This window comes from Platalea leucorodia, assembly GCF_965183815.1.
Source record: "Platalea leucorodia genome assembly, chromosome: 10".
Classification (NCBI taxonomy): Eukaryota; Metazoa; Chordata; class Aves; order Pelecaniformes; family Threskiornithidae; genus Platalea; species Platalea leucorodia.
In genome coordinates this window covers 2,243,780-2,270,281 of record NC_138832.1, presented here as the reverse complement: position 1 = coordinate 2,270,281, position 26,502 = coordinate 2,243,780, and the positions used below count along the sequence as shown (strand labels likewise).

Genomic DNA, 26,502 nt, shown 5'->3' with positions numbered 1-26,502 from the left:
ATCAATCCTTTTAGATTGCCTTTTTTATCTAGTATTATTTAACTGCTTATCGTGATTTACAGTAAGGAACAGGACTATAAATGAATCATTACAGCGAGACAGGTTGGTGCTAGGTAGGACGAACTGAGCTTGTCTCTATTAATGCTCTGACTGAAGCTTTCACTGTTGAGGATGTTGAAGAACGGCCTTTTTTCCTCTCATTGCTTAGAGTCTGATGTATTTGGAATTTGGACCTTGGGTTGCATATGATTGTATATTAACCTGAACTACTCGATTTCAGTGCTAGCTAGCTGTCTGAACGTCATGTTTCGAACAAAGCCAGGGTTGTGAAGAACCCAAATAACTCTGACCTTCGTTTTAGTTATCTGTCACATAATGAACCAAAAATAAATTATAGATGCTAGCAATTGCAAATAAAGTTTTTTCTACCCGTTTCTCCTTTTTGAACGCTTACAGACAGAAAACCAAATTCAGGTACAATCACTGCCTAGTGCAGGCCTGAGATGATCCAACCCAACGAGAGTTTACAAACCCAGAGAAGTCTGATTTTTTTTCTTTGTTTGTTTGCCCAATATTCTGCCTTGGCAAATCTGACAAAGTATTTCTTGTTCTAATTGCTGACGTTTCAACTTTGTTTTCCATTCTCAGTTTGACTGTTCAGATTAGCGTTGGTATTTTTCAGAAAATATGCTGATAGACTTGCCATTGAGTATGTTGTTGCTCGTAGGGCTTTTGGAAACGATAAAGATGTAACAACCAGATCGCCTACTAGGTGGCTTTTATCTAGGGAATGTTTACTCCCACTTCACTCGAGCTTTTAGTCAAGATCTGAAAACTCTCTGTTGAGATTTCTTTTTCTTTTTTGTTTGAACTTGGTCTTTTCCTTTAAATGTCAGGTACCGCAAGGCAGAAGAGTAACTTAAGACACGCTAATAAGAATCGTACGTAGCGAGCAAAACCACGCAGAGAATACTAGCTTACGTGCATTTGTGTTCCCTTTGTCTTTTCTGCTTATTTCCACTTTGGAGTACTTTTTATGTGCAACATGTGGCTGGCTGTCTAGGTAATCGTCCAGGTGTACTCCGAAGCGGTTTGTACTTTGTTATTGACTGCTGGTGGTCTTGAGACATGAAACGTGTTTGTAAAGGGGAGGGTCCTGGCTGTCCTGATGAAGGCCTGAAGCATGTCAAACTTGCACGCCGTTAGTACTCCTATTTTAAATTAACCGTGGCAGTTCAGCGTGGAGTCAGCTGTTGTACAGACGAGTCGAGCTGAAGCGACTCGGATTATCAGAACAGTCTCCAGTGGACTGCTGTTCGAAATTATCTTTATTTATTCCTGATAAAGATGACTGGCTCTGGTCTGGTTTTCAAGAACTTTTTGATGGGCTGTCTCTTCTGGCTCAGGCCGTTTTGGTCTTTGTGCAGAAGGTATGTGTAATTTCAGGAAAAACAGAAAATCGGCTGTTGTTGGACAGTGGAGAATTTGCATCCGTGAGCGGCTGTGCTGGTATGGAACAGCTTATGGGATTTGGCTTTGAGTTTCTGCCTTGCCCATCTGCATTGATTTAAAACTAGCTACGAGTCTGAGGTGCTGTTATTTATAGATATTGCCAATCCCGGCATTAGCAGCGGAGAGATGTTAGGGTTTTGTCACCTCAGGAAAACGTCACCTGGTAGTACGGTAGTTCCAACCCGTGCTCTCTGGGGAAACCGAGTGGGTAATGGCTTTTTAAATTCGTGTGCATTTGCATACTGTTGACATCTTGTGCAAGTCCAGTATCTGAGCTTCCTTTTGCTGAGATTCCATATTTGAGATCTTGAGTAATTTCCTGCTTGCTCAGCTGCCTTGGTCCTCTTGGTCTCCTCTGCTGCTTTTTGATACAGTTGTCAATTGATTCTTAATTGATTGTTATTATGGCAAACGAGAGAAGTGTCGTAGGACTGCCTAGAGGTTAGAAATCTGCTGCTGCTGCACAACTGCCTGCCTGCCTGCCCACAGGGACTGGCGCGAAGGAGCCTCCGAAGGTCTGCGTTGCTGCCTGCGTTGCTTCCATTATGCAGCTCCTGCGTCAAATTTAGTCCGTGCTTTGAAGCAATGTTTCGCTGGGCTTCCCAAAAGGGATGTTTCAGAGCTGTCGGGTTCCGATCCCTGGGAAGACAGACTTCTTATTATAAGCAGTAATCACAAAGAGTCTTTTTTTATCTGTTTATTTCCTGTTTATTGAAACCTTCCTTGGAGGAGAAATTGTCGGCAGTCATACCAGTGGATTTTGTTTGTCTTGTTTCAGGGTTCAACAAGCTTCTTGCCTGTCATCTTAGCTGTCCAGTGAGGAGCCCGTGCTCAGTAGCCTTTGAGATTACGTGGTAATGCTTCCAACAACAGAAGCATAAACAGGTTTAGGGGTATGACTTTCTCCTAGCCCTGACGTGACTTTGCTAATAGTTCCTTACTTCCAGCTGCTTATCACTGGAGCAACTTATTTGCATATGGGGTGAGGCAGTCATGACTCTGTTACGTTCACCCATGGTTGTTTACGTAGATTTTTTTAAAAGGACGGATTCGCTTTACCCAATTCTTGAAAGTTTTTAGATCCGTAAGAGCTGTGTGGTTACTGTGTCAGAGAACTCTTCCGTGGTACTGTGGCATTCTTGTGCTCTCACGTTTTAACACTTATAGGGTCTTTCACATCTTAAGGCAACAGAACATTTCTCTCTTTATAATTTATCCCGGGGTGCAGAACTTGCTCTCGCTTAGCACCTTCCCAACTCTTCTGCATTATTTTAACATGCTCTTTTAAAAGGTCCTGTTAAGCATGTTTTTGGCCTGTATTACTCGTCTCTATTTTTTTCTAATTTTCTAATTATTTTCTAATATTCTAAAAATATTTTCTAATATATTTGAGGAGGTGATAATATCCTCGCCGTTGTTTAATTTTGCCGCATGGGGTTTGGACTAGCATACACTAAGAGGTGTGGCTATAACTGATGCTAAGCTTTGCCTTTTTCCTTCCTTCTTTTAATGGAAATCTGATTTGGGAGACTTTGGCTTTTTTCAGCTGTACGTTTGCAGCTTCATGTTTTGGAAAGATACTTAAAATCCATTTACAGCTATCTCACACAGAGGTGAAAGGCAGGATTTTTGTTTCAAGTTCTTTTGGGAACCTGCAAATAGAGTTGCTTGTTTTGCTCCGGGCTGCAGTTTAAGTATTTTATCTGGAATTTATTAGGGGGGGGGGGGAAGTCTCCAGGAGAATTTGCTGCTGTTGCTGCCTGCCTGTGTAGCTGTTTGGTAGTAACAACAGTGATAATATTCAGATTAAGGACCGCTTATTTGGGCTGTTCTGGCTTGTAGAAACCTGAAAATGTGCAGGGGAAGAAGTGTGATACAGCCTTTCTTCTTTAGTATGGCATGGTTCTGATCGCAGGTGGCAAATCTGGTGAGTAGGCCGCGTTAGTAAAGTGAGCGGTCACTTTGATAGGAGCCTAGTCTGTGCAATATGCTCCGCGTTAAATGTCGCTTAGAAAAGTTTACAGTCTAATAAAACCGTGCACTAAAATCTAGATGCTCCAGCAGCTCACTCGTGCCGATTTAACTCTGGCTCCATGATGGATTTGCCAACTTTCCTGGTCTGGACAGCGATCAAGCAGATGTCTGGTATCCTGAGCTGCTTAACGTCTGGATGTCCCAGGGCAATTACCAGCAGGCATGTGGAGATAACTGCCACATGCTTCGTGGGTATGGCGCATCCATCTTTCATCTCTGAATGCTGGCCGGTCCGCACATGTGCTGATGTTCGCTCCCTTTGCTATTCTGTATAAAACCGTGGCTTAATCTACGGATCTTTAAGCAACAAAGTCCCTTTCCGTTTCTGAGTAGCTGCGCCGAGTTAATCAGGACTGCTTGTTGAATAACTTGTGCTCTGTCTCCACAGTAGAGTATTTGCAGCCAGGCTTAATTCAGCACCTCTCTCTAGACATAGAATAGCGGTGATAACTTCAAACACAGCGTGCTCCTGAGTGAAAAGGGAAGCGTTCTCCTGCATTACACTAGGAGAATGGTTTGGACTTTCTGTGAAATTTTTGATTTCCAGAGTGGTATGGCTTGGGTTTTTTCCTACCCTAGAAGTAAAATGTAAAATTCTACAGCTTCTGGATTGGTTACTCTTTTTAATCTTTTAATCTTAAGCTTGATAAATTGTTAGGATTGGCAATTGTTGACTGAGAAGCGTGTTACTAACGATCAGAGATGTAAAAAAGAATTTCATACTCAGATTTTATTGCAGCTTCTCTCTTTAGAATTGCCTTTGTTTCAGATCCTTTCAGATCCTTTACATATGGAAGGGAGGCTAGCACAGGATAATAAAATATTTTGTAGCATGAACACATTTATAATATTTCAGGAATGAGTAAGAACGATAGGCAAATACAAAAGTTCAGATAATCCTTTTATCTCGTTTTGACTTCTGTTATATCATGTAATTTACAGTGAAAGACAATTCATGCTTATACGCTGAACTTCACTGGCTGTACAGGTGGGAAGGTACCAATGTAATTTTGGAACTCTGTGATTTTTTTGGGGAAAAAAAAAAAAAATTAGACCGACCGGAGAAACCGGTCAGTGCAAGAGAGCGTTCACGGGGTCATTCCTTGATGCTGACAGTATGAAAAGTCATGGAATGGGACCACGTTAATGCAGTCATGGGGTTTGTCTTTCCTGCAGAGGTGCGATTCTGCTGTTGCCATCAGAAGGCCAGAGCCACCTCTCTAACATGCGGTGACTGAAAGGGTGTGTGGAGAAGCCTGGCTCTCTTCTGTAAGAGTTTCCATTCAGATTGGAAGACTCTTTGGTCTCTAATCATTAGTTAAATGATAATTTGTATACTTCATTGGAAAAGCCTTTTTTTTTTTTTTTTTGTTTAAACTCTTACTTGTGGGATGGTGTCGATCCTGCTTGTGATGCAGGTGATTACATTATACAACCCATGACTCACTGCGTTGGGCCCTGTAGCACCACTGCTGTTGCCCAATTGGAACGAACGATTTCCCAATGATGTGTAGTAATAATCTGTTTGATGACATAGTTCAGTGAACAATGTTTTGGCAGCAGGTCTGAGCGAAGTACTTACCTTTTCCTCCTTCCCGACGCGTGCCGCTCCCTCCGGTGTGCTGGGGCAGGAGCTAGGCACATCCTTGGGGTCTGGGTAGGCAGGATAGCTGGGCCTGTCTGATGATGCTCTGCCGTTGAAAGAAGTGGTCCTCCTGTTCCTTGCTTTCCACCAGCTCTGACTCTTCTCTGAATCACAGTCAGCTTTGCTAAACCTGGCAGAAAACCTTTTCCTTCTTCCGTCGGGTGAGCGTTCCTAGCCAGGGGAGCTGAAAGGGCTCCCTCCGCAGTAGATGAGCACTGGAGCTGATGCAGAGGGGAGCTTGGCCATGATTTCAGCCGGACTGGGGAATCGTTCTGGCTCACTGCAGCTGCACAAAAACCTGCCCTGCCGGGAGGGAGCTGCATGGGTGGCGAGCGCTCGCAGCCCTGGCACCGGTGTTGGCCTGTGACTGGACGCATTTGAAGTGGTCATGTAGGAGAGAGGGGCGTGTGCAGGCGCATGCCTGCTATTATTTCTTTACAATGAGCACAGTTCTGGCCCTTTCAGATCAGCTTTAGGATTATTTGGCATTAGTTTGTGGCTTGGTAAAACAAAAAACTGGCTTATGACAATCTCTTTCTTCATAATACTGCGACAGATACAAAAGTTGTAAGTAATTCTAATACAACTATTTCTTCCATCTTCACTCACAGGTACTTAAGAGCTGAGTGACCTCTTACTGTTGATTTTTAAAAAAGGAGATGGATGTGGCTGTTATGTCCAGCGTTGAAGGAGCTAAATAAGCTCTGATGTTGAGTTTGTGCTGCCAGCTAGTAAATATAGTAGAAGTCAGGCAAGTGCAGGGCATTCTGCATAATGAGGCACAATTTATTTGCTGTTTGAGCACACTGTCGGAAAAACTATTGTCTCTGCATAGAAAACAGTCTCTGTCTAAAGGGGAAAAAGAAGAATGTTTTCTCGAGATGACAAATTAGGAGCGGAGCCTACACGTGTGGGTCTTAAAGATCCTTATTCCCAGTAACTGAAAACTGGTGGCTGGGTGTTGCTTTTAGGGCAATATTTAGGATTTTTAGGCTTTAGCACATGTGCTTCTTACAGTAATGTGAATGTCTGGCAAGGGTGTTTCAGCTAAGCAAGAAATACTGTATGTGAAAAGAATGAACTGAAGGGTAAAACAGGCTTAAAAAAAGTCCCCAGGCAATACTTTGTTTGATCAGAGTACTGCGCTGGGAACTCTGAGTTTCAGGGCCTTTTTGTTTGTTATTAAGGGGTATCCTAAATTACAACTGTAGCTGCTACCACCTGGAATTTCTGGTCTGGCTTTTTCAAGACTCCGTGTCACTCTAAAAGACATCTGTGGTATAATTAATTCTGAGGGGTTTTCAGGGGTTTTAGACTTGATTTCAGTAGCTTTAACACTTGAATATGAACAAAACAAAGAAATACTAGTAGAAGCCAGAATAAAACAATTCTCAAACGTCTGCATTATTTATATGTTTAGGTGGCTGTCAATGCACACATCCCTCCGGATTATCTTCTTAGGATCTGTGAGAGACTTGGACCCCTTTTAGACAAGGAGATCCCACAGAGCGTCCTAGGTGTGCAGACTTTGCTAGGCGTCGGGCGCCAGTCTCTATTAAGGGCAGCAAAAGGTAAGATTCTCAATTTGTGTGTGATTGAATTTTATTTTAATGATCAAAACCCCTTTTGTTTTGGTTCATGTTGTGGTATCTGTGCGTGTTCGCATGAACCCTGGTTTGTCTCCTATGCTTGTCAGCTCCTGCTTTCTCGTTGCAGTCTTGCTAAAGTGCAGTTATTGCTGGCCCTGTTGCATGTATCTTTGTTTGGTTGAAAATGCCATTTTAAGCCTCTCTTGCTTACAGTTGCTTGCTTACAGTTGCTTGCCTGATGTTGTTACTTGCTTCCCCTACCTTCCCTTCTCAGTATGTTGGACTGGTGTTTGTGTAAATGATGTGATGGACTGGATTAGAGGTTCGATCCATCTGAAAAACAGCCATTTTCTTTCATATACAAATATACATGCCTGTGTCTAAAATAACCCAGCAGTCTATGTATTTTGCTGGGCTATTTTTTGGGCTGATTTGTTCCATTTGTTCCGTTATTTGATTCCCTGGCCGTGCAGGCAGATGTGTCAGCTTGATGGGCAGGGTGGCGTTTGGGGCAGCAGGGAGAAGGTGAGACTGAGGCTTCAGTGATAATTCCTGCTTGTCCTTGCTTAAAGTTAATTTGAACGAAAGCCCCCATTCCTTTCATGAATAGAGCCCTGGTCCTATTCCTTTTGAAAAACTGCTCTGCTTGAGATAATGATCCTGAGAGCACGGTTTTGTGTTAGAACTAAGCAGATCTGAGAGCCATCTGCTATTGAAAAGAGTGGTTCCTCCCTTCCCTCCTCACTCCGTGCCCCTGCCACTTCTTCTCTGAAGGAACCAGAACTTACTCGGTCCTGTGATGTGCTGATTCACAGCGCTAAAATGTTGCAAAATTTGTTATTGCTGTTAGAGTGAATTAAATTAGCTCCTGGAAGGATCAGAGTGCTGGAGGTGACCCAGGCAGCAGGAGCGCCATTCTGGGAGAGGAGGAGGGATGGGAGAGCAGGACCTTCCTGTTGCAGTGGCAGTTGAGCACTTAATTTACCTCATCCTGTGAAGTCACACGCTGCTGCTAACAAGGACTGTAGCGTTCTGCTGATCCACTGGGTATCACCTGGAGGGACGTGCTGTTTGCAAGCGCGTTTCCTTATGCAGAGTTTTGGGACCAAGTCTTGTTTTGCCTATGCTTTGTTATAACTGGGTGGAGAATTTCAGGTTTGCAGGGAGGCCTGCAGAGAAACATTTCTTTATTTCACATTCCGTTTGCATCTTAGAAGAAAACAGCAACAAAAATGTAAAGAGAAAAATAAACATTTTTGTGCAGGGAAACAGAAGTTTCTTAGGCGAATTAGAGGACAGAGGCTAGATGAATCACTGAAAGGTGTAGTGCTTCCTAGGCCGTGTGATAAATTTCTTGCAAAGAGATTTCTACTAGATTTATGGTGGGGATTTTTCCCCTTCAGAAAAAGGTGCTGTGGCGCTGTGCCATTTGGTGTGTAAACCACACTCGCTAATATGAAACAGCATACCTTTCTCAAAGTTGGCATACACGGATTTCCGCTCCCCCTCGTTGTGCATCAGTATGAAGTTTCCGTTTACCGTTAGTATTTCTAGCTATTTTGATCTATTTTAGCAAGTATGAGTGCTGTTTTTAATGTGTATCATTGTAATACTTCGTGATACAGTCTGGGTTTTAATCAGAAGGTGCTCTCGGGAGTCTCTGAGTCATGTAAGCTTGTGTGCTTCATATTCAGAGATCTGAATGGTGATACACAGATCCACCAATCTGTGGCACTATCCTTCTGTTTCAGTCCTCATTCACCGTGGAAGCTCATTTCTCTCCTTCCAGATGGCCAGAAATGGAAGAAGTCCAGGTCTAATTTCTGAGGCACTCTGAACAGTCTCAGAAAAATCACTATTGTTCTAGAGGGAAGGCTCTCTGAGGCCAGTTGGCAGCAGATAGCTGGAGAGTCTTTAAAGAAAAGTCTTCATTTTAAAAACAATGGTTTTTTGGGGAGTGGGGTGCAGAGGAGAATCTGAAAGGAGGGCATATTGCCACCAATTGCAGGGAAACAGATTTATTGAAAAAAAAATTCTCCCTTCTCCCACTTTCAGGGAGCAAATGTGTGCATGTGTGTGTATTCTCAAATGTACAGTTCATAAGAAGAGGTCCTGTATGTGTTGGGATCGCAAAAGGACTAAGAACATACCAAAGATCAGTCCTGCCTCGATACAAAGTGCACCTACTTTTTTTCATTCTCTTATTTAGCTTATCATCAATTAGCTTACCATCAGTTTAGACTCCCTACTCACCAAAATGAAGCAAAAATAAGCTGAAACCATTTACAGTCATATTGCTTAGGAACTAGAAATCAGAGTAGCAATCTTCTTTAAGTGTTAGATCTCTGACAAACTATTTAAAAAGACAAATCTTTATTTTGGGATGCCGGGAGTGGCGCTTGATGCTCTTGGTTCTAAAAAGAACAGGTTAGTTGCACCCGGTTTGGCTGATTGTTTCACTAACCCGCTGTTAATCTTTCCGGTACAGACTTCAGGCATACGCTATGGAAAGGATCTGCATTTGCGGCTCTTCACAGAGGCCGGCCTCCCGAACTACCTGTAAATTATGGGAAACCACCAAACGTGGGTGAGTTTTGAAACATGCATAAGGTGTTTTTTTTTCTTCTCTGTATTTGTATTAATCTTCCAGCTGAAAGTTACTCTTACTGACTGAAACACTACTATGGGGTTGCATTAATGGCTATTTCGACATTTCGCCATGAATTAGTCTAAACCAGGATTCTTACTGACAACAGAATAACCCTTTTTGCATTATTCAGGCTTGAATCTTCCATAATGTACGTACTCATGTTAAAACATTGTGGCCACGTTGAAAAGCTTTGCACGTCAACTTCCCGTTTGGAGGGCAACGTGCTTGAGTACTTTTGATGATACACATACATAATATGTACATATGCTTCTAAGATTGAATAGGCATGGTCCAGGAGCCTGTAGACAATCTTCTCGTTCAGGAATCTTAGCCAGAACAAAGCGCCTGGCTCCCAGGGAACTTTTTTGATTCAAGAATTCATTTTAGTTCGATTTTGAGAGAAAGCAGACTGCTTGCAACATCCCTCTCCAAAAAGGAAATAATCACCAAACCAACATTTGTATTACTTCAGTTTTAGTTGTCCACACAGTTAGATAAAGAACTTGTATAAAACTCAGATATCTGTAGGCATTCAGCTTACGTATCATCAAAGAGCTGCTCTGTTTTGCTTAAACTGGAAAGTATTTTCCTTGTCTGGTCTGAACTTTCATTAACTAGTTTTATAGCAAAGAAATTTGATTCTTGCAGGCATAAAGATAAGTCCTGTTGGTCACGATTTGTTTCTTATTAGGGTATCTTACCTGTATGTACCCTGTAAGTGCTTGTGCAAATGTATAGGATTTTCCTGGTTTGTTAGGGAATCCATTCACCTATGTTTCTCCCTCTGATGTTTCTTCCGTCACCCCTTTGGAGATGCAGGGATGATGATGGCAGTCTTCTGTTGCTGCCATGTCTGTTACTGTTATTTGTGCTTCTGCACTTTCTCTCTCATTACTAAAAATTAGTCTTTGTCAGACACGAAAGTGGCAAAGCCTGGGCTGTTTGTGGTTGAAATCGATAGCACGCTTTGCATAAGGTCTGTGGTGTTGTGGCAGCAGTGTGACGGAATAGCAAAGTTAATTATGGGTCTTCTGTATGAAAAAGAAAGGGATATTTGCCTGGAACTAGCGCATAGAGAACTATTGCATTAGTACTTTTCCTGCGTTTGTCAGATAATTTATGAGTCATACTGTGGACATTAAAAAAGAGAACTATTTCCATATATTAGTGTGGTTACTTCTGTACGTATCTATGTATTTATTCTTTTAGGCTAGTTCTGCAGTTACTTTATCGTTAGCAGTTGGGCTGATGGATTGCTAATAGGCTAGATGATAGATTTATTGCACGCACTCAGCTTCTATAGTTGTATTTCTATAAGGGCTCCTGGATCAATTCTTTCGTAAGGGGAAAATCGGACCGTGTGTTTTTGGAATATGCGGTGTTATTAATGAACCATACTAGCAGATTGGGCTTCAGCATTTGTCATGCCATCATGCCAAAGGTTTGTGCTGCTTGCCTGGTGGCTATTTAGTGGCTTACCGAACAGAATGATTTGTTGGTTTTGGTGTTTTCCTATGAATTGTTTTTTTAAGAAATGCAAAGGTGTTGTATGGAAACGGGTCTCTTATAGCCAGGAATTAATTTTTCTAAGTATTGGTTCCCAGAAGAATAGAGTCCTCCTTGGTGTAGGTGTATAAACTACTGGTAAGAGAGGAAAACGTGTATAAAGATTAAAGTAAGAAGTTGACTACACTTAAGCTGTACAGGAGGCTGGAGTTTGGTTTGGGGATTCCCCATTCTCAATCCTGAAGTGGAAGTCACAAAATTCTGTGTATATTTGTGCAAAATGGGTACTTTTTCTGGTAAGCAGTGACAACCACAGATGCTGCAGTGTGTTTGCGTGTCTTGTTTTAAAATACAAGATGAAGAAGTACGTCCAACCTCTTCAATATTTTGGTGCAATTGTGAATTCCCGTACTGTGCTGGTTTAGTCAGATTGGGTTTTCTGGAATTACTTGCTGAAGTAGTTGGGCTGAAGTAATAGACGGCCGTCATAATGTGTGTTCATGAGTGAGATGAAGTGATTGTGTAATTGCCTGTGGAGACAGGTAAATAAGGTCTAGAACTAGCAGCTAAAAGTATTCTTATATCGTTTCCCTCCCAGTGATAAAGATTTAAGCTTGCTGCCACAAGTGTGTTTTTCTGCTGCGAGAATGGGGTTGCCTGGGGTTGCCCTCCCAGCTGGAAGAGGCGGTGGCTGCAGCGGTTTGCCTTTCCGTCTGGATGGGGTTGGGATGGGACCTTGTGATCTGTACTGCAAAATAAAAGGTCATGCACAGTGGAACTGGAGCAAGAAATCGGCGTTGCCTTTTGCCAGCGTGTTTGTGCAGAGCTGGGAGTCTTCTGGCTGGGGGAGTCTCCGAGAAAGTGCTGACCCGGGGAAGCTGTTCTCGGGAACGTGGTGTTTGTGTCTTGGAGGTCTGTGGTGATCTGCTGGGGGAGGAGAGGGCGGGAAAACGCTGTCATGGCTTTCTGCTGCTGAGACGATAACACAGTGAATACGGGGAGGATGGTCTTCTAGGCTGTTCCTTTGCAGTTTTTGGAGTAGTGGTATGTTTAGGACTCCCTTTGTGCTCTTCCAGTCAGAAAATGGAAAGATTGGTCATACAATACCTCGGCAATGGGATTTATTCACGTACGATAAACCTGCTTTGGAATACGACTTCGATTTTGTCAGAGACTTTTTTTTTGCAGGCAACACAAAGCAGATTAGAAGGAAGATTGTATTCCCTCTTTAGCTGATTACTAGAGCTATTTTATCCTGAGTATGAAAATCTTTACGTGGGTAACTGTTGTTAGTGAAAACAACACAAAATTTGGAACCAGAAAGTTCATAGCGTAGTCTCAATGAACAAGCAATGCAGCTGGATGGAAAGTTACAGTCAAGGTGATCCAGCTACCTTAGGCCTGCCAAATAGCAGTGCTGTGATGAGGTCAGAAAATCAATGATGTTTCCTTGCTGTAAAGGAGTTCCCTGAGGTCAGCAGCTATGAAAGCTGGAACACTTTGTCCTTTTGGTGCTTTCACTGGGTCTAGCTGCCTTTGTGGCCACACGTCCACTCTCTCAGAAGATATTTTGCATGTGTGAGCCAACTGTGTTTATTTCCTAGTGTTCTTATGAAATCCAGACGTGTGTTTCTTCTGCACGCTGCGAGTGGTACCCAATCTTCATGCTTGATCAGGCCCTGCAACGGCGTCGCAGCTTACTCGCCACGCGTCCCGGCTGTGTAAAACGTTATGTCCTCATTACAAAGTTATAGTGCTGATTTCAACAGGTAAAACAGTGTGATGGGAAGTCATCACCCTTAATACTAGAGAAACTATTTTTAAAACAAACGTTTGTACCAGTATCCCGTTTTCTATTTTTGCTTGCAAAAAATGGAGCGAGGCGAGGGTTTATAGGGAGAGGAAGAATTCAAGCAGTTTGAAAAGTACTGCAGCCAGCTGACTTTATCCATGCTGAAATGTTTTAATTCCTTCTGAAGTTGTGACTTGACTTTGAAATTTGTGATGACTAATGATTGGTTTTTAAATTTTGTTTTCACTGGTGGGTTATTGTTGCAGGGTTTTGGTTTTATCCTTCCTAGGTGAGCTTTCTTGCAAGAGTTTTTCCATTTGTGCTGTTATCTCTAGAAGAACTTCATCTGAGAAGGCGGCCTTTCCATTTGTGGACAAAACTAACTTACTTTTCTTAACAAGAAGGCTAGCTATGCACACTTTTTATGTGAAATAACATCAGTACAGTTTTGAAAATGTTTTCCTGGCGGGAAGTAGCGAGGGGGTAGACTTGGCAGCTGTTATGCCCAGTATTCCATGAAGTACAGCAGCTAATTAGATAGGTTGCTAAAAGTTTTTAGGGCTATGTTGCTAATTCTCTGTGTCGGAATCAGGGTTTTTAAAATGCTTTTAGGCTTTATGAGTACAATAACTTCATTGTACTGAAGAAAGCAAACTTCACGGGGCTTTTTGTTACATGTGGGTAATTCCCTGTTTAGATATTGTGTATTAATCTTCTACCAAAAAATATGAGAACTGGAATTGGGGATGTTTTCTTTATTTCATGGGGGGTTTTTACTTTGCAGTTCCTTTGAAGGCAGCGATAGGTTACACAGTGTGGGAAGACACAAGCTTTGTGTGCGTGGCATACGTTTCTGCTATACCTTAAGCAGTTTTATAGCGAGGATCAGGTACATTGAATACTTGCTACTTTTTGTTCAAAGAAAGATGCCGTTGCTTTGATAAAGGTGATGCTCCTTACGGCACAACAGTAGTTCGGTACTTCTCTGAAACTCCCGATTGAAGCATTTCATAAGCAGTGCTTTTTATTTTTTAATTATCCGCGGGAGATTGAGGAGTCTTGGCCCCGTTGTGCAAACAGCGAAATAGACACAGAAAAAAAGTGAAATGACTTTCCCATCCTCTGAAGCTGAACTATTGCAAGGCTGGGAATCGACTGGAAAAGTTAGGTGCCGAGTGCCAGACGAGAGGCCGTGCGAGGTGCCTGGCTGTTCGTTATACCTTTTGCTGTTCCCTTCGTGTGATTTACAACAAACAGCGGTGGTAAATTTTCAGGGTTGCATGGGAACGCTGTAGTACACGGAAGGTATTGTGATTATTGGGAAAATTTTTGAAATACGAGGATACCTTTTTGATTCACACAGTTCCTTGTGTGGTTAAAAAACATGTTCAAAGGCGTTTGAAATTGTTTAAAGCCGGATACACTGTTATTATGTATTTAAATGATTTAAGCACTGAAAGGCACAGCAGAATTACCATATTGCTAAATGACTACATCTCTGTGTTGGCACAACAGTGTCCACAGTGTGAGGGAAAGGGAGGTGTAATATTTTTAAGAACTTAGCTTTTAAGCTGGCGTACTTAAATAGTAAATAAAATAATGTGTAGGCAAACCTGACAGTGCCTTTGTACAGCATTTATCTCTACGGGATCTCTGTGCCCTCCTGTAAGAGGTGAGAAAAAGGGTTAAAGATTTCATTTTTACTTTGCTAGGGGAGACAGTTTCCATTTCACAGTTCCAGTGTAATATCAGGTATCAGTCGACTAGAAGGTAGATAGTAAATTAATTTGGTTTAGTGTGTTTTGGTTTTTTAGTACTGCTGAATATGTGTTTTTCCATGAAAAACAAATATTGACTGAAGATGAGGTCACGCTGGGAGCCTGATGACTTTTGCAAGCACCTACACCTTTTATGTAACTTTTTTTTCCTAGTATGTAGTGTTTCAGTTGCCTTGAGTGATTAAAAATAGTCTAAATTTCAGAGCATGAAACCGAAAAAAGAAAATACTTTCTGTAAATATGGAAACCGTTTATTTTATATTTATTTCCTTGCCCATTTATCTCTCTGCTTGTGTATACTTAATAATTAAGTCTTAGAAATGTACAGAAGTGCGTTACAGGTTAGTAGCCCTTTGAAATGATGCTTCTTGACTTTGTAGATTTTTTTTTTTTAACATATGCCATAATCTTTTTTTGTGTAGATAGGCAAGGATATGATGATACAATTAAGAAAATGGGTCAAGTTGTTCACTGTACTTTTAAGCTAAAGGACTGAAAGGCACACGAGAGCCTTCACAAGTAGCCTGTGAAGCCCTGCCTACTTCAATGTGCAGTAGACAAGATAAGGGTTTCTTCAGGGAGGCTGCTATCGCAAGGACTCGACAAAACCCGCCAATATAGCAATGTTAGATCTTTAAGTGCCATTGGAAAAAAGTCTCAAAACATTAAAATCAAAAGGTCAAGCGGTATACATCAGGATAGGTAAAATTAAATACCCCAAATGATCTCAAATTATGCATCAAATCAAAGACTACAGTTGGGATCTTTCTGTATTCTGCAGCCGTAATGATCTTCATTTGGTGGTGTGTCCCGCAAAGGCCCACACCTGCCTCTCTTCTCCTTCCCCTGGCGGGTGGAAGGGTTCGTAGCTATCCTCGGTGAGACTGCGGACAGCGCTTTTTTACGCGATGTTTTTGTGCAGTTAGATTTCAGACTGTTCCTGTAAGGACCCCTAGGTTTAGCAATATAAAATAATTTGTTGTTGTTGCTGTTTTTTCTTGTGCCTGCCATTCTTTTGACTGGGGCTTTTTCCATCACTGCCACGTATTTCTTATTCTTCAATTACATTGCCGTAGAAATGCAATGATGTTGCTGCTGCTGCTTTTAATGAGAGAGGTTTTGTGAGGAACATGTGGCAGACCATTGACCCTCACGTATGATCTGGAACCCATTCCAAAGAAAGATTTCTATCACAAAAAAGCACTTAAAATAAACTATTATTATCCTCTAAAAATAAATTTTTTGTAATTGCTTCAAGGAAGCAATTATATGTTACTGATATCAAGTTTTGCAAATCCATATAGAATAAATGTATCTGTTGCTTGTTCATGAATTGAACATTGGAATAACTTCTAGCTGTGGTGGGAACTTTTTATTTTGCTTTAATTTTGTTAAGAAAGCAGGTGCAGTGTGTGGTGTGGTAGGGGTTGAAAAGCTTCATCAGGAGCGGGCTTTCCTTTTAGAAGACCGTACTGAATGTTCTGATAAGGTGGAAGAGGATCAGATTTTTGGATTATAATAATACAGTTGTTACCAAACATTATATTTGTTTTAATATTTATTTACTTTCAGTCCTGGACAAAATTCATGTCTTAGTTTTCTTTTCATTTTGTTTTTCTCTCCCAGTAAATATAATTTCTGCCAGGCAATTAACCGGATGTGGACGTTTCAGCCACTTGTTCCCAACGTCCACCTACCAACACATGAAGATGCATAAGAGGATTTTGGGACATCTATCATCTGTTTATTGCATAGCCTTTGATCGCAGTGGGAGAAGAATTTTTACAGTAAGTTTAAAAATTGTCCTTTTCTTGGAAGATTGCTTTGCTTGGTTTGATTTCTTTCTTTCTTGAGTCCCTCAACAGCCTCTTAGTTACTGACTGAGATGCAGACACGGCTTCCAGAAAAAGAAAGGAACAAAAAAATCTTGAGATGTATGGAAACCCCATCTCTTTCTATGCTAGTTTTCACTTTTCACTTGACTTGGTATTTTAAAATTGCTCACGGCTCTGATAGACTGAAACTTAGTCAGCTATTTGCTTCCCCATGTAGAACCTTACATCAGGGTTGTTCCGGTCCAGAGCTTGCAGCTCTCACGTGAAACACGCGCTCGTTTTTCTTTATTTATCATCTTTCTTACTGAATGGCACCTGCAGTATTCTGGGATTTGGAATTAATTTGCATGCTGCTTGCTGGGTTAAATCTTAACACTTTTTTTAAAACTACACTTTACCTTTCGGTAACCTTGGAAATGCTGGCAATCCTTTCCTTACATTTCAGTAAAACCTGATTGATAAATAGAAGACCTCATTACTTCATCTGCAATTTACTTCTCTACCAAATTTTCTTTCTAGATTTTGTAGTATGTCAGTGAATATATGAATATTATTTTAAGTTTTTCTCCAGAATATATTAACATAACATTTCTGTGATGCTGCCCTTGCTTTTTGTTGTGCATATTTAAAAATTAACAGATTTTTCAAATGAATAATGCATCTTTAAACTGTTAATGTTAATCCCTGTCTTGTCTTGTCTTGTCTTTGCCCTTGTCTCTTATCAATAGGTGTTTAGAAACAGATTACCTGGCAGGCCAATTGTTGTCTTTGTGTTCTTGCGCGCTTCTCCGCTCATTATGAATAGGTCAAATAGAGATGTTGTTATGATAATTACGCTGCGGCATGTGAGGGCCTTTCCCTTTTTGTTTACACGATAAAGAAATCTTTCTCATCTGCAGTTATATGAGGAATTGAAAGTCATTTGTGTTCAAATTTACCTGCAGTTAATAAAATGTAATTTAAACTCAAATGATGTTGATATTGCAGTTAGTTTTATTGTGTTCTGTTTCTGAATATATAGTGGCAATCCTAGCCACTAGTATTAGTATTCTTGGTAGTATCTGAATAGTGGAAAGGTCTGTGAACTGTCCAAAAATTCTTGGCGATATTGGGATTGAGTATGAAATTATGTAGCGGCTACTATAGGTAAAAGTATTTTACAGTGGTCGGCGTTGGATCTGCTTTTGAATTGTGTCCTGTCCTGGACTGAAATCTCGCTGGCGTAGTATTTCAGTTGCACATGATGCTGCACGGTTTCTCTCTTCGAGTGGTCCAACTTTATTCTGTCCACAAAAATTGAACCTCATGGTACAGCTGCCTTACAGCTCTCGGAGCATGGCAGGAGCTCTGAGATCCCTCAGATGCTTAAGTGCTCTTTTTCCTTAGAGCTTAAGTCTTATGATCACTTTGATTTTATGCTGGCTTGATCCGGCTCACGCAGATAAATGTCTTTTGGTAGTATGTAATGAAATATTTTATCTTCTTAAATGGACCTTAATTATTACTGAACCGTAGCGAGAAGAGTTGTATTAGCAGCAATAATCATATCTTAGTATGAAACATAGGACAGTGGCTTCTGTTTTATAAATATCGCAGTCCCTGACCCCACCAGATGATTCCCAAACTCAGACAGTTGTGCCTCTGTGGAATCCCACTGAAGCTGCTCTTCTGGCAGGTTCGTGGCGCAATGGTGTTTTAGATACTTGTTCATCTGCAGTGTGCCTGTGTATTATGTACACATAACACGTATTATTTCACATAATCTTTGGAAATTTTTGTGTGGCATTAGGGGTCAGATGATTGTTTGGTCAAAATCTGGGCTACAGATGATGGGCGCCTGCTCTCAACGTTGCGAGGACACTCGGCTGAAATTTCTGACATGGCTGTTAACTACGAGAACACGCTGCTCGCTGCAGGCAGTTGTGATAAAGTAGTCCGAGTATGGTGTCTTCGAACCTGTGCCCCAGTCGCAGTGCTGCAGGGCCATTCAGCTTCCATTACTTCCATACAGGTAAGGAATTGACCTTTTTTCCTAACCCCTTGAATTAAAATGGCAATAAGAGATGTGGATTAGCAATCAGGGATAAAACTTATATTTTCATCTCTGTTTGGCAGTGTAGATTTGCCCCGACTCGAGGGTGTTTCCTGGCAAACTCACTCCTGCTCAGTGGCCAGTACTGCCTGAGGGGATGGTCCCACTTCTTCCAGTGGCCTTTAACTGTGTCGTCCCACTGCTTCTCCCTTAGATCTAGCAAATGCGTGCCCACCGAGAGCATCGCATCATTTAGCCGAGCCAGGGAGACATGGCTGGCCTCTTCGGTGGTAGTCCTTGCACAGCAACTGCCCCAACAATTGTTTGTTCGTAGAGAACGTTTCTTTATCAGAGGAATACTGTCAGCTAAAAATCCTTATTCCACCTTTCCCACTTGCTCGTTACCTTAGCCTGTACCGTAAGGAGCTGTTCCGGATGCTGTAGCGTACACAGGCGCTGCCGCAGCCGCAGCACAGAGCGGGGTTCCCAGAGAACCTGCGCTCGTGCCCGGGCGGTTTCAGTTGGTGGCAAGTGCCCAGTGAGCAACAGCAGAGCAGGAAAAAAATGCCTGAACTGCCAGCCCTCAGTTCTCCAGTGGTGGCACAGTCAGTAACGGCTAGCAAGTTGCAGTTTATTTGTTTTAAAAAAAACCACAACAGCCAGGCAGAAACCTCCTACGAAACAAAATTCCAGGATAAAAAAGACAATCCCTGCAATTTGGCAGGTTGTGCACATAGGAGGGAGAACGAGCGGGGATGTTTGGCTCAGAATCCCTCTCTTCTGGAGCCTTGCTGCCTTTGATTCATCGCAGTCTTCGCCGCCGTGCCAGTAGTCCCCGCGAGTCTCATTTCTCCCCCTCTTGCCTACGCTTCCAATTTTGTCTGATTTCAACTATGTTGCAAGTTACTTACTTTAAGGTGATTGTTTTGGAAACATGTTTTACAGCCTGGTTTTGTGTCTTGTATATTGTTTGTTTACATATATATATTCCTCACAAGCTTTTTGTAAAACTCTGGTAGTTTAGAAAACAATCAGTCATGGCCTTTTGAGAAAACAGTGCTTGATTCCTTTATCAAATTACCATGTAGCCAGAGGATTAAAGGTATCGCTGCGGTTATGAAATTAAAGTGAGAGACTTGGGAATGAAAAGCTCTCCTGCTCCTGGGAGAGGCAGAGGGGCGTTTGAGGAAGAGGGCGGGCGCGGGGGTCCTACTGTGCTGCGGTTCTTCCTTGGGCTTGGGTGCAGGAATCATTTTTGTCCTTGTTACCATGTTTGATCCAGTTTTATCCGAGAAAAAAGCATTTCCTCATCTTGTTGCCCCATTGGAAGGGTCTAGGCTTGTTTCATTTCTCCAGTTTGCTAGCTTTTGTGTGGGAGAAGCAAAGGCTTGCTAGTCAAAATGTAGGTATCTTCCATTCCTCAGCTTTATTTTTATGGAAGTTCAGATCCTGCGCTTATCCCTCATACTGCTGTCTGTACTCCCAGGGAGAAAGCTAGTACGTTTGCGAAAAAGATTCTTGTCAACATCCATTTACAAGTTTCCAGCATGTAAGGGGGGAAAGAAATTAGCTGGTTTAACTGTTACAACTTTATTTTTAGTTCTCTCCAGCAAGGAAAGGAACAACACGATACCTCACTTCTACTGGTGCTGATGGAACAATCTGTTTCTGGCAGTGGCATGCTAACACCATGAAATTTAAGTAAGCCTGTTTAGATAATTATAATTATCTTAAATAAAGGGTGAATTTATTTTGAGTTTTAGCGTGGCGAGGAATGCTGGGATAATTAAATAAGGATGTGTTCCTTCTCAATGAACTCGTTTCTTGGGATGTGCTCGCCCGTAGACACGCTGTGCGTGAGTGCCGTACCAGCGTGCGGGGCAGGGAGCGCGCGCTCACGTGTGGTGGGGAGTCCGTGGCATTATAACCCAGGGAGGAGGCAGAGGTCAGGGCTATCGTTTCTGGGTTTTGTGCTTTGCAAGCCAGGGTTGTCAGCTTTTATGTTTAGGACTAAATCCTTGTTCAAAATATACAGGCAGAAGAATTTCTTTGCTTTTAATCAAAAAGAACACACATATATAGATGGTGTCAAACCCACACTTAACAGGGAGTAAACGCTATTAGACTAATGGTTTGCCAGGATCTGTTTTAAATAGATTTGAAGTGGTGAGTATCATGACAAATAAGTTAAACAGTCTTTTCAATTTAGAAAACGATGGTTTTCTTACTAAACTAAGGAAGAAAATTACCAAAATGAAAAATAAGCTCTAGCAAAGTTAGGAGAAAATTCTGAAATAAAGAGATTTAGGATGAGCACATTGACCGTAACCTGCTGAGCAGTGCCCTATTCTTGTTGAATGGCATTGGAATAAAGTAATGAAAAGTAAAAATGTTGTGTTGTTACATATAGGGATCGCCCTGTGAAATTTGCAGAGAGGTCCAGGCCTGGTGTTCAGATATCTTGTTCATCTTTCAGTTCCGGTACGTATGCGTTGTAAGGTAGCTGAAAATATTTTATGAACTATAATTCCTTTGGTGACAGGACTGTTACTTCTTTTTAAATACAAATGGTGTTAAACACTTTTTCTGTTAGTTTAAGCACTGTCAAATTGTGATTGTTTGAAATTTTCCATGCTAAGCGTCTGCCTCAAGCTACTTTTTATCTTTTTTTTTTTTTTTTTTTTTTCTGTAATTTAAGCAAAAATGTCTTGACCACTTCCAAGGAAGACTATGCCTTCAGTCTGTTGTTTTGCACATTAGACCTTTTTCTTTGTAACATCCTTTTAAGGTTTTATCTTGTGAAGTTTTTGAGTGAAAAGTTCTTGAAGTCTGGCAGAGAGGCGGCCTCTGTTCCGAGGTTACACTTTTGCTAATCTTCCAAATTTGGCTAAGTTCTAGGAGGATCAATTCAATGTGTTTGAAAATACCAGCCTAACTGACATCCTTTTGTTGCAGCTTTGAATTCTCAAAAATAGTGATTTTTACAAGCCAAATGATGTAATTTCTCATTAATTTTTGCTATCTGAAATTGGACGCTATTCTAGAGCCATGTGTGCCTTGCCCGCGTTCCTTTCTTAACACCAGAAATCCTGAAATTACTAAAACCATTTCAACGCAGTAAACTACACGCTAGCGCCCTTTTTGTGCGATATTGTAAACAGAACAAACAGTACAAGGAAATAGCTTAATCCCCAACTCCTGATTCAGCAATACTTTCTCCGATGTGCTTCCAATAGGTAGGGAAGATGTGCTTAAATATTTCCTTTGATATTTACCAGTGCGAAGATGAAACTATTCCCCATGTAATTTTCCACATAGGCTGATGGAGAGCGCTGTGGTAATTTCTGAGGGAAAGCGAAATAGTTTGTTGGATGACTGTTTTAGCTTGCAATATTCTCTTCCTTTGGTCAGAAAGGTTTGCAGCTGGAAAATATTGTAGAGCTCAAAGTTATGCTAAAGCTGATATGGTCTGAGAAAATACAGATCAAAGCAGAAGTTGTCAGAGTTAACTGCTTTGTTCAGGACGTATATTTTGATTACATTGAAATTTTCTGTTTAAAACCGTAGTTTGCTGCTTTGACAATAAAGCAGTAATTAAAGCTAGTTGTTCCTTGGATGGCTTTTCTTCTCACGGAAAACACTGTCTTTCTTAGGTGGCATGTTCATTGCAACAGGTAGTACTGACCACGTGATAAGAATTTATTATTTGGGCTCGGAATCTCCGGAGAAAATGGCTGAGTTAGAATCTCATACGGTAAGAGACGACTCAGAAAGCAAATCTTTTTTTCCCCCGCTTAACCTTATTTCAGGAACTTCAATTTTGTACATCCTATTCAACTTGTTTTCTGTCTTTAGAGTTGAGTTGGCTCTCAACACTGTGGTATTTAAATGCCTGAAAATTTGTGGTATGTTTGTTTTTAAATTCCTCTGAGGCAGGAGATGTGTGCAAAATATGCTTTATGTATTTCATTCCCCCAGGAAGCTGAGGGACTAGATGATTTTCCCATATTCTTGAAGAAAGTCTGTGTTGGAATGAGGAATTGAAACAGTTTTCATGCACGATCCAATTTTTCTTTTTAAATTTACTATTGAGTATTTAACTTGAGTTGTGACCACAAATCCACATAACAAAGTAATTCTGGTTTTAGAGTGTGCAGTCAAACTTGAGATCGTGATGGTAATTTCATTTAGAAAATAACGCGAGCTTAAAAGTATCCCTTCTCAGGTAATGCAGAAGGGTTCTTGTAAAAACTCAAACTGTTTTAAATATCTGTACAATGACTTTGATGTTGGTTTTTGAGTTTGAGTCTTGATAGCTTTTATTAAAACGGTTGAATGTCTCCGTTTCAATGAAACCCTGTAAAGAAGCGTCACTAAAACAGTGTCAAATCTTTCTTCATTTCTTAGTTGTTACCGAGAGCAGGTGATGATCGCATTATTTATTACATGCATGGTAAACAATATATCAGAAAGGCAAGCTTATAGCAATGTCGATAGGGCTGTCACTTGTGAGGAGTTTGGAGCGTTTATCTTTGAGCCTTAACAGCCCAGCTGCCCACCTTAACAATATTTTATGGATTCAGGCTGAGGTCTAAACTGATTCACTGAACTTCAGTGGGAGTCATGGGTCTCGCATTGAAGTCTCAGAGCTCCAAGCCAACAAATCTAACAAGTATTTTGCTTACAAAAGAAAAAATGTTCTCTATATTCAGCAGTCCAGGTCTGGAATAAACTGTAATTCCTTTAATTTTTGAAAGTCTGCTCTTCTTAATACCACAGACTGCTGTCGGCCCACCCCTGGAAAAAAATCACACTTTTGGACACTTGGTTATCAGGAGCTAGAGATGTCAGTGGGATTAAAGACAGCAAGTGCATGTAGCCAACACAAGTATTTAGCAAAATAAAAAAGGCAAAACCATGTCTAAAACATAACATTTGTTTCTCAACGATGTAGAAGTGGAAATAAAGCCAAGGTTTGCATTTTTTTTTGATGAAATATTTTGATGTGCTTTAATGTTAGGTCTAAAAATTGCAATCCTGCTGCGATCATTTATTTGGTTAAATGATTCTTTCTCCATCTTGTTGAGTGCTGTACCTACTGGGCCTTGTGAGCTCCTGGGCTTCCTTACCCCTGCTAACGCTGTGGAGTCTAAAAGGTGCAGAGGTTCACAGGCAGAACTTACCCCGGGGGGCGCGTGGTCCTGTGCCGCTGCGCAGGCCAGGACGGAGCTGCTGCAGCTTCTTCCTCCTGGACGTCTACGCGTCGGGGAGACTGAGTGGGAAATTGTGTCTGTCTCTGAGCTACTTCTGGAGCAACACGAAACCATCACCTCCCTGAAGTTTTCTGTTTCAGTGTTTAACACAGCATGCCTGGGGAAGTTTTCACTTCAAATATGAATTTTCTGTTCTTGAATTTGTAAGCATGTTGTAGGAGACGTATGGGAAGATGCAATTTGCTAAATAGTAGCTCATAATTTAAGATCTTTTTGGATGAGTTTTTTGGCTTACAAAGTACTTACCACTATTTTTTTCCTCCCTCCTGTTTAGGACAAAGTGGTTGCAGTCCAATTCTGTAACAATGGTGACAGGTGAGTGGCTGTCCTGGGATTTTGGCATGAGACGTACGGTATTTAATTTTCCAAATAACATTTCAGAGAAAATTTGGTGCAACAGGAAGGCTGCACACGGGCTCTGATTAATCTTAGACAAATTATTTAAAGTATGTTGCAAGATGTGTGTCATGTCCATGAGCTTGGACTTGTCCTCTGCTGTAACAACAAAAACATTCTGTAACTATGCTTTTGCAGCTAATTGGAAACCAAATTTTGTATTCTTTCCGTGTAAGAGTGTCTTACTTCACAGGTAGCCTTGCTAAGTACAGAAGGGGTTAATTCTGGAGTAAGAGCATTATAATAAATGTAGTTCTAAGCAAAAGTTAGAACTGTTACACATCCACAGATGGTCAGACAAGTAAGTCTGCAGGGAGCTGTGGTCTGATCTCTCTTGCAAGGTGCTTTTACCTGGTAAGATGGCAATAACATCTATTCATTGTTCACAGTGGAATCAGGGACTTGGTTTCTCAATTACTTTTCTTTCTTACTTTTTTCTTTACTAGAATATCAAGTTAAATGTGGAGGGGGAAAGCTTGTTGGCTTTACCATTTCAGTCCTCTTAGAGCAAGATGAAAAATAAGCCCATATACATATTTATTTGTCTGTGTGGCTCTTGTTCGAGCTGGTGACTTTTGGGCATCCTTTTTTCTGGAGCTGCAGGAAGCCAGGGGGTAGCATGGCGACTGTACCACGCGTCTGTTTGCCAGCCGTAGCCAGTGCCGATGGCCAAGCTACCAATGACTGTAGCACTTTTGGTAGCTGCTGCATTCAAAGGAGATAAAATTCCCGTGTTTCCATACTGGGGCACAGATGAGGAGGCCACTTTGCTTCTTTATCAACTGCTCTTGCTCTCTCCTCTCTGTAGGAGGTCGTAGGGGAATGGGACACTCTGACTTCCAGAGAAGTATGCTCTTAGATCAGCATCTGAGCAATGCTGTCGGCACTGACCGAAGGGACGTGCAAAATCAGTGCAGTCGTTTATGAGAAGCAGATAAACGTGAAAGGGGAAATAAGACTTGGTGTGTTGTCAGAAGTGAAATGGAAGGAAATCAAGGAAATAATGGCATCTAAATGATGAGCATCAAGGAAAACAAGGAACTGTAGAACTACCTTTTATCTTGTGGTTTTTTTTTTTTTTTTCTCATTACTTCACTGTGCTCTTATTTATGATCTGTATGAGAATCATGTTGAAGCTGGTAGTGTTGTTGATAGATTATGTATGTGTTCATTTCTTTCTTAAAATTTACTTCTCTTGCGTATGTTATCTGTATCATTTATACCAGCTGGGGACCGGAAAGCAGCCAATAATTAGCATAATTTGAAAACATTTTCCAAATAATATGACATTGCTGATATGTTGCTGAAACATAAGGCCATCCACCCTTTACTCTCTGTCGCATTTAATTCCTCGGTGAACGATTTCTTCTGCCAGTCCCTCTCTGGGCACATTGGATAAGTAAGTTGTCTCCTCTGGTGCTCAGAGTTCTGAAAAATATGGGAAGAGGGTTTGTTGTCACAAACGCACTCACAATTCATGAGAGCTCAACTTCTGTGAGTTTTTAGAGTGGTAAACATGATGTGATGAATAACCAGGCCCTCATCCCTCATCTTGTATTTTTGTAACTTTGAAATTGCCAGAAAAAAACAACCCCAAGAAACCCGATTTATTTCCAACGGGGAATAAGCAAAGAACAGCTCTTCAATGGGATGTAAAGGTGCGGTTGATCCTCACATCCCAAATTTGGATCCAGTCTACTTAGTAGATAAAATTCCCCTGCTTAATTTATCTGCATCTGAGACTAGAACTTTCCTTTACACATTCTTCTCATTACAATTGTTTGGCATTTCACAAGGATTTGGATATTTTATGTAATATTTCAGTAGTGTCCTAGCATATTTTTGTAGTGTCTCCTTGCAACCCACTATCTTTAATTTTCACTGAGTCACCGGCACACCTGGATAACATAACATAACATAACATCACCACGTGTGATATTACATGGGCTATCCGTAATGTTTCCTGGAGCGAAGACTGCGTGAGTCTGTGTTCATTTACGTCACTAACAAAGAGCTACAGCACGCACTTGGACCAGCTGCTGGAGCTGGGTACGTGGGACAGTTACTCTCCACGCACGTCACATACTCTCTGAGCACTCAGTCCTCGGTTGCTGCCGCCTGCCCAGCACCAGTTCCAGAGGCACGGTCTTAAGACCTTTGGGTCTTGATGAAGTGATCTTCATTGGTCTGCTTTATTTTTCATAATACTTTACTTATCTCCAACGGCGTACCTGGCAAATACGTGGATTTCTAGGCAAATATATGAATTGCCAGTTAATTAGTTTAGATCGTAACAGTAATCCTGTGGTCTTAAAATTTATGAAGTGAACCATTCCAACCTGCAAAGCTTTCAGTTTTTAAAACTGTGCAAAGTCGGGATGCTGTCTCTTATGTACGAGTTAAAGTCAGGATGCTCATGATAAAATCGATAAAGGTGCCTATAGGCATGTCCGCGTGTCA

General features: G+C 41.3%; 1 protein-coding gene across 4 annotated transcripts in view; it reads left to right on the top strand.

Moving 5' to 3' along the window:
- BRWD3 (bromodomain and WD repeat domain containing 3) overlaps positions 1–26,502 on the top strand; it is a 62,492-nt gene that overhangs the window by 3,038 nt on the left and 32,952 nt on the right. For all 4 annotated transcript variants that reach the window (XM_082323483.1, XM_082323482.1, XM_082323481.1 and 1 more), the window contains 8 exons: positions 6,612–6,762; positions 9,269–9,367; positions 16,133–16,293; positions 18,131–18,352; positions 19,974–20,074; positions 20,784–20,854; positions 22,027–22,127; positions 23,921–23,961. In XM_082323483.1, coding sequence (XP_082179609.1) covers positions 6,612–6,762; positions 9,269–9,367; positions 16,133–16,293; positions 18,131–18,352; positions 19,974–20,074; positions 20,784–20,854; positions 22,027–22,127; positions 23,921–23,961 — 947 coding nt within the window. The remainder of the gene's footprint in view (positions 1–6,611; positions 6,763–9,268; positions 9,368–16,132; positions 16,294–18,130; positions 18,353–19,973; positions 20,075–20,783; positions 20,855–22,026; positions 22,128–23,920; positions 23,962–26,502) is intronic.